The 8,350-nt window shown below is 38.8% G+C and overlaps 1 protein-coding gene across 1 annotated transcript; it reads left to right on the forward strand.

Moving 5' to 3' along the window:
- The first annotated feature begins 7,306 nt into the window (after positions 1–7,306).
- On the forward strand, positions 7,307–8,048 carry LOC119067650 (thioredoxin domain-containing protein 12-like). Its single transcript, XM_037170748.1, has 3 exons — positions 7,307–7,445; positions 7,516–7,793; positions 7,852–8,048. The coding sequence occupies exons 1-3, from the start codon at positions 7,395–7,397 to the stop codon at positions 7,997–7,999; spliced, it is 477 nt and encodes a 158-aa protein (XP_037026643.1). The 5' UTR covers positions 7,307–7,394; the 3' UTR covers positions 8,000–8,048.
- The last annotated feature ends 302 nt before the right edge of the window (positions 8,049–8,350 follow it).

Consider the following 8,350-nt stretch of genomic DNA (forward strand, 5'->3'; position numbering starts at 1 on the left):
CATGCCACAAATTCCTGAATTCCCATATCTGGTCCATACAACTGTAGTCGGTCTAGCTAAAAAGCATAGAAAACAAAAACAGAAAAACAACGGACGCACTTAGCAGGGTAAGTTCAGTAAGCACGAAAGGCTAGTAGTAATTTCGCGCCGTATGGGCGCGAAATTACACTATTAAAGTAGGAATCTCGCGCCACGCGAAATTCCTACTTTATTAGTGTAATTTCGCGCCCATAAGGAATTTCTTGCTGGTAGGAATCTCGCAACGTCTCAGTTGCGATGCAGGCATCCTAACATTTTGTAAAAGGAAAATCCACACTTTCTATGTCGGGATACCGGTATCCTTGATACAAAATACGTGTATCTCAGTTGCGATGCAGGCATCCTAACATTTTGTAAAAGGAAAATCCACACTTTCTATGTCGGGATACCGGTATCCTTGATACAAAATACGTGTATCTCAGTTGGAATACCGGTATCCTAACGTTTTGTAAAAGGAAAATCCACACTTTCTATGTCGGGATACCGGTATCCTTGATACAAAATACGTGTATCTCAGTTGGGATACCGGTATCCTAACGTTTTGTAATAGGAAAATCCACACTTTCTATGTCGGGATACCGGTATCCTTGATACAAAATACGTGTATCTCAGTTGGAATACCGGTATCCTAACGTTTTGTAAAAGGAAAATCCACACTTTCTATGTCGGGATACCGGCATCCTTGATACAAAATACGTGTATCTCAGTTGGAATACCGGTATCCTAACGTTTTGTAAAAGGAAAATCCACACTTTCTATGACGGGATACCGGTATCACTGATACAAAGCTCTAGGATGTTAGAATAAAATTCGCATCTCCAAAATTTATGTGCCTGATACTCAACTGAATCTACCGCCAATTTATCGCCAGGTACTCGTAAAAATTCTCTAAATCAAGTTAGCCATTGAAAAATGTATGCCCCTATTTATTTACCTCCAGCAAAATAACTGCAATTCAATAACTGCGATTCAATTCCGACAGTGAAGAGTGCAGTGAAAAGCTACCCGTGTTGGTTCTCGTATGATCTGATAAAGATGCTAAAACAGAATATAAGAACGAGAACCAAATTCATGCGTTCTAAGAGTCCGCTGGACTATGCCTTGTTTGCTAATTTGAGAAAAGAATTCAAAGCGCGAAAGAAGCTGTGTGAGGAGGCTTATGTCAACGACATTGAAGACAAGATCACTACCAACACAAAAGCTTTCTTCTCCTATACTAAGTCCTTGAAAAAAACCAATTCTATTCCAAATCAAGTTTATTTTCGATCAGAAATAGCTGAAGATCGGGAGTCTGTATGCAACTTGTTTGCGAAGTATTTCTCTAGTGTTTTCCAACATGCTACCTACCATGAGTTTGTTGTGAATCAGATAGCTCCGAATTTTTATTTTACCGATGTTACAGTTGAGGAGGTTAAGCTGATACTCGATAAGCTCAATCATTACAAGGTGTCAAGTCCTGATAACATTCCGTCAATTTTCTATAAGAGATTGTCTCCGTCTGTCAGTTTACCGTTATCAATTATCTTCAATAAATCGGTCCGTGAAGGCTCGTTTCCGTTAGCCTGGAAAGTTAGTAACGTAACGCCAGTTTATAAGTCTGGAAAACGGTCAGATGTGTGTAATTACCGTCCGATAAGCATACTGGCAGCTGCTTCAAAGGTTTTCGAGAGAATTGTCTTCAATAAAGTTTATCAACATGTGAAAGATTATATTACACCAGCGCAGCATGGCTTCGTGACTGGTAAATCGACTCTTACGAATTTACTAGAGTTTGCTACACGAGTCACTGACTCGATTTTGGACGGTGGCCAGTTGGACGTCATATTTACAGATTTCTCGAAAGCCTTTGATCAGGTTTCTCACGGGTTGTTGCTTCTAAAGCTACAGAACTTTGGAATTAAGTCAATTACGTTGCAATGGTTTCGATCATATCTTTTCGGAAGAACCCAATGTGTCGTGATTGGAGGTGGTAAATCGGATAGTATTATGCCGACATCCGGGGTTCCGCAAGGATCGATACTAGGGCCTCTCTTGTTTTTACTCTTTATTAATGATTTGCCAGACATCTTCACTTCATCTAGCTCGTTATTCGCCGACGACAACAAAATCTTTCGAAAAATCGAGTGTTTGGCAGACGGAACTAGCTTGCAATCGGACATCTCATCTTTTTCGGAATGGTGTGATAGCAATAATCTAAATCTCAACCCAGAAAAGTGCTCGGCGCTGTCGGTAACCTGCAAACCGCAACCGATCACCTATCAATACTCCATAAAGGATAAGCCGATAGAAAAGAAGACAATCAAAAAGGATCTCGGTGTCACGTTTGATAGTAAAGAAAGCTTCGCTGTTCACGTCAATGAAATCACGAAAAAGTCGTATCAATTGATTGGATTTATCTTTAGAAGTACTCAGAGCTTCAAACGTCCGGCTAGCCTGATCAAGCTTTATAACACGTATGTTCGGAGCAGACTGGAGTACTGTAGTACAATCTGGAACCCCTATTATGTGAAATATAAAGAACAAATCGAGAAGGTGCAACGTAAATTTACGAGGATGCTGTATTATCGTTTCAACTGGATTAAACCCGACTATCAAACTAGACTGGAACACTTGAAAATGAAGTCATTAGAAACCCGTCGCCTTGAGCTAGATGAAATGGTCTTGTACAAACTGGTTCATGGAAGAATTGCCACTAGTCTGTCGTCGCGCATCAAACCTCAAGTACCTCAACGGTTTACTCGGCAAAGTCGTCTTCACCTATTCTGCCTTCCTACGCCATCGTCGAACATACAGCTTAATTCACCAGTATACCGCATGCAGCACCACCATAATATCTATTTCCGGCTCAACGACATTTTCAATTCGTCTTATAACGAATATAAGTCAATGGTTAAGGGACTGTACCCGTTTTAGAATTTCCCCGTCATGTCCATATACTTTTTTTCAATTTCTAAATTTTTAATTTTCTTCTTAATCTTTTAGATTTTACTGTATCAACTTTCTAGTTATAATTTAAGTTAAGTTCGATGTATAATTGGGCTTCGGCCTGTTCGTTGGAACTATAAATAAATAAATAAATAAATGACGTACTAGACCACAATTCGTTTATCAAAATTAAAATGAAAATCGGAACGATTTCTACTGTTGTTGATAAGACAAACGGACAACATGTTATGTTCTGAAGAAAACTTCACCGTTTTTAAACTCATATATAGTAGTCATATACGTATCTGTTGTGGACGGCAGTGCCTATATTCGCGAAAATAATCAGTTCTACATATCGTGCAAGTTCCACTACGAACAAAAGGTTTTTTTATTTTTAAAAGCGAAAAAAAGGCTGCAATGCGCAACCAATGCGCAACTACGAACAAACATTTTTTTTTCATGTGTCGGGGCCGAAAATGGGTTGCTAGGAATCTCGCGCCGCGTCATTCACAATAATTATCATTTTGACACATTTTGTATAAGGAAGATGTCACTTTGTGGATTATTGTGAATGACGCGGCGCGAGATTCCTTAACACCCGAAAATGAGGGAGTTTCGAGATTTTTCTCGGGTTTTCGACCCCTTACATGAAAATTTTTTTGAGTATCTGTTTTGGACGATTGATTTCAGGCACTTTCGCATGTAGCCCTCACTTCGTTCGGGCTACAACTCGCGAAATTGCCTAAAAACAATCGTCCAAAACAGATACACAAATAACTATTATATGCAGCAAGTTTTGAAACTCAAACATCAAAATCAGTTGTTGCCGATATATTTTTTGAATTTTTTGTTCATAGCACTGTCAAGCAAGAGTGCTTTGGTTTGTTCTAATTAACTGTAAACACGAATTGACTGGCTGAACGAACACGATTTAATCCACAGAGATCGGTTTTCATATAAATATTAATGAGGTTATGTATTTAAAAAGTTGAACAGTAATATAACTAAAATTAAGTATATTTAAAAAACGCCCAATTGTATGGTTTTCAGAAAAGCATCGATGCCTCTTAAGAGCAATGAACCCTTTGCAAATTTGTAGCATACTAAATGTATGCAGAAAAATACAAGGTTCTGAAAGAACAGGTTAAGACACCCACGAGGGCGGCTGACACACAAATTTTGACAAATATATGCTATTTATTGAACATACTCATTACAGATTGTTTGAAATGTCAACTTGAAGAAAAAAAATAGTTTTTATCAGGTTGACATTTCAAACAATCTGTATTGCGTATGTTCAATAAATAGCATCTCTTTGTCAAAATTTGTGTGTCACCGCCTTCGTGATCAACTCAGATGTGTCTTAACCTGTTCTTTCAGAACCTTGGAAAAATATTCGTTTTTCGATGATTTCTCTGAACAATTTTTTTTCTTGAAAAAGTAAAACAATTAAAGCACGCAAAAATGTGTTACTTATCCCACTTGGAGAAACCTTTGCAGATTCAGTAAATTTATGTAATCTGCCAACGCACTTGAGTTTGAGTAGGCGATGTGAAAATGGCTGGACGTGAAAAATTTTTGCTCGTCAAATTTGTCTTAGTTTTTCAAGTTATTTCTTTGTTTTTTTTTTGGTTTGTTTGATTTTAAAGTTGTTAACAATTGTGTGCGACTGTTTTCGCGAGCGATTGTAGTTTTTCCCGGATGAAATTTCGACGGACGGAGACTTAGGCGGTGAAACGGGATGATTACCAACATTGTTTCTCGACAAGTTGCTCAATGGAATTCATGGAACTCATGAATTTGAGGGAAATGCCGAGAAATAGAGGCCGAATGCCAATGCGGAAACAAACAGGAGGAATATCGAACGGAGCTGTATCCAGGTCAAGCCGTGAAACCAGTGAAACTCGATGATGAACGAAGGCTCTGGTCGTGGTGTCAATGTGTTGCAAATACGGTTTGTCCCGCGTAAATGATACTGAAATACTGAAACCGCAGCACGGTTTGGAGAAAACTCGGACTCCAGTTGAAGCAGATACGGTTTGTATAGGGTAACGGTTTACGGTACGTGCGATGTAACTTGATGAGCGAATGGTTGATGCTTTACAGTTACCATTCTCTGAATGCGTCATATCTCACGGTTTTGCTTTATCGTTTCTTGTAAGGAGCATTTACGCTTTTGGTTTGGATATGCCGTTTTACCAGTTTTGGCAAACAGATACTTAACCGATGGTCCTGTGCGATTAGAAGCCTTATTCTTGTTTTAGCTCTTCGTACGTGCACAAGTACAATTTGTTTGCAATTTGTTGTTGTCTAGAGCTTTCTTCTTTCCGCGCGCTTCGAGTTTCGGCCTGTTGTTGATTTTAATTGTTGTCGACGTCTGTCAAGTCAAAGTTATGGTTCGTTAGCCTTCAGTTTTTCTCTAACGTTTCTTGAAGGGAACGTTTGCCTCGCTTGTAGAAACTATTCTCTCCGTAAAGTTAAAGGGCTTAGCAGCCTCTGAGTTTGAGCGTTTCTTGCACGTTCCCTAAGAGGAGTGTATCCTCTACACGTAGGTGTCGCTGTTTATGTGGTGTGGCTACCACATGAGAAGCGTTTTACGAAACGTTGAGAAGAGCGTTCCTGTTGCGCGGTGTCTGTCGGAACAGCGATTCCAGTTTTTCTCGGACGTTTTTTAACGGGAGCATTCTCGTTTCTTTGACTAGCGATAGTGTAAACGGTTTTTATGTAATAATTTGGCTGTGTTATCTTCTGCTAAAGATATATGTACATCTGATCTTAATGTTATCTCTCTCGTTTCACGCGCTAATGGCTTATTGGAGAACGTTTTTTTTTTGAATGATACGAAAATCAAAAGAATGATTACGCACAAACGCTTGAAAATGGTCTTACGATGAAATAACAATGATTCTGAATGAATGGTTTGTATGACGTGTGGTTTGGTAAGTCTCCTGCTGCAGGTAATTTTCTTCACGATACCAATTCTATACGAAAAAGTTTCCGAGCAATGAAAGAGCTCAGGTGGTTGGTTCATCTCCCCACTGCCGTGTAGTTAGTCCAACCACATAGATCGAGCGACGGTGGTTGAGTTAGCTACCTTGGTTCATCCTTGGTATATAAGTCAAAGTAATGCAAGTAGTGGCCCCACCACTGACAAAGTTCATCGTACACAAAGTGCCGGAGGCAGAGTGCGAATGTGAATGAGTGTGCTCGACGAGAGGAAGCGCACAATTGTTCTCTGGTGTACAATGAACCGAGTCTAGGAGAGAGAAAAGGGAGGATTAGGACTTGGTTTTCATTCGTGATCATTCGAGTCAAAGTCCTCACGTTCAAATAATCTCATGGGTGAGCCCACAGGGGCAAGCTTGTTATTGCGAAAGTCAAGTCAAGTCAAGTCAAGTAATCTGCCAACGCACTTCAATCAAAAGTGCTAATAATGACATCTGTCAAATAGGGTACTTTTTGTATGAAATTTTATCCCCACTCTTTTTACAGTGTAAAATTTTGTATGGAGCACTGTCAAGTTGCAGTACCCTATTTAGAGTACCACTTTTGCTTGAAGAGCGTTGAATCTGCACAGCTTTCGCCAAGTAGGTTAAGTTATGACTCACAAACCAATTCTTCCTTTAAAAGGAACACATTTTTGCGTGCTGTAAATGGTTTTACTTAAAAAAAAGATTGTGGTTCAGAGAAATCATCAAAAAACGAATATCTTTCTGCCCAAATGTACGCTACAAATTTACTCCGGGTGCATTGCTCTTGAGTTTTCTTTTACTGTTACAGGATGTCCCTATGCTAAAAAAATGAAATATGACATTTGCTTACAAAAATGTTAGATTTTATGAATAAGATAGAAATTGGCCGTTTGTGGCAAGAAGAATGAGGAGAAGCATTTTCAATCGGTTGAATTTAATACTTTTACTTCAATTTGTTGAACATGTGATTTTCTATAGACCGCGCATTTGTCAAAGATTGTCGTTTATTTTGGTCACGGCCATCGGTAACTAATGAATCGGTATATTAGTAAAATATCTTACGCCAAATTTACTGTTTGATGCGAACCGACGAAGGAGAATCCTCTTGAGCAGAGGCAATTGTTTTCGTCATCATTTGTACAACGAAACATGAAACATATGTACAATGGGTATCTGCGAATGTTGCAAATAAAGCACTTCTAAATTGTGGCATTCGATAGCATCTTTCACATCTGCGTTCAGTGTACGCCACCGACTTTGATAAAAATAACTGCTCGACTGTAAATGGTATTTCCGTTCACAGCCGCTATCGCTTCAATTTACATTAATTTTTTCTCAATCTTGTACGTAAATTGCAAATAAAATCAATTTTCGTAATTGAACAGATAAGCGGTTCTTTCAAATTTGATTGAATTTTTACTTGCGCGAATAGAATAGATTGTTCACAAACGCTTAACGATGAAAGTCATTACACTTACTATAACTCTGCTGATGGTGGCCATTCATCAGGTGAGAAATGATTTTCGTCGGCGAACTCTCTATCTGTTCATTTAAATTGAATTTCAATTGCAATGACCAGGTACCATCGACATTGGCAGACGTACAAAACCTAGCTCCCGTTTTCAACTTTACGGAAAATATAGAAAATGCTTATCAACTGGCTAAAAGGCAATCCAAGCCCATTGTCCTTGTTGTTCATGATACTCACTGCGGAGCTTGCAAAAGCCTTAGACCATCCTTAATCGAAAGCCATGAATTGAGACAACTGAGTAGAGATGTAATCATGGTACAAAGCTTGGACGGCCAAGATCAAGTAGCGAATGCAGTAAATCCTGACGATAATACCTACGTTCCCAGGTTAATCAATGACTAAATACAAAGTTTTGGTTCAACACAAATTTTTGCGTTTCGACAGGATAATTTTTATCGGATGCAATGGCAAAGTGTTTGACTCCATATTCAATGTGAATCAACCGAAATTCAAAAACTATTACACCACTGCCGAAGATGTCATTGCCGGAATGGAAAAAGCCATAGAGGCAAACAAAGGAATATCATGTTAATGGTGGTAGTTATTGAAAAATAGAAATAAATCTCGCTGAAACTTCGAAAGCCTTTGTTGTGAAAAATTGTGAAGTTGTGAGGGACAAAAGTTGGAAATTGCATTTTATCTTGAGACTTGTGGCTCAGGCCTTGAAATGCAATTTCCAACTTTTTCCCTCGGTGAACAATAGTCAAATGTTGTCCTGTCGTCCAAAAAATTGATGAAAAAAACGATTCTCTACCCGCAAGCACCATTAAGGTATAGGTTTGATCCAAGGCCATATGAATTGTCAAATTTTATCCATAAAGACATAAACTCATCAATATGTATATGAAAGCCGATATCTCAGGATGAAATCGTGTTCGGCCAG

Source organism: Bradysia coprophila, assembly GCF_014529535.1.
Source record: "Bradysia coprophila strain Holo2 chromosome X unlocalized genomic scaffold, BU_Bcop_v1 contig_128, whole genome shotgun sequence".
In the NCBI taxonomy this organism is placed as follows: domain Eukaryota; kingdom Metazoa; phylum Arthropoda; class Insecta; order Diptera; family Sciaridae; genus Bradysia; species Bradysia coprophila.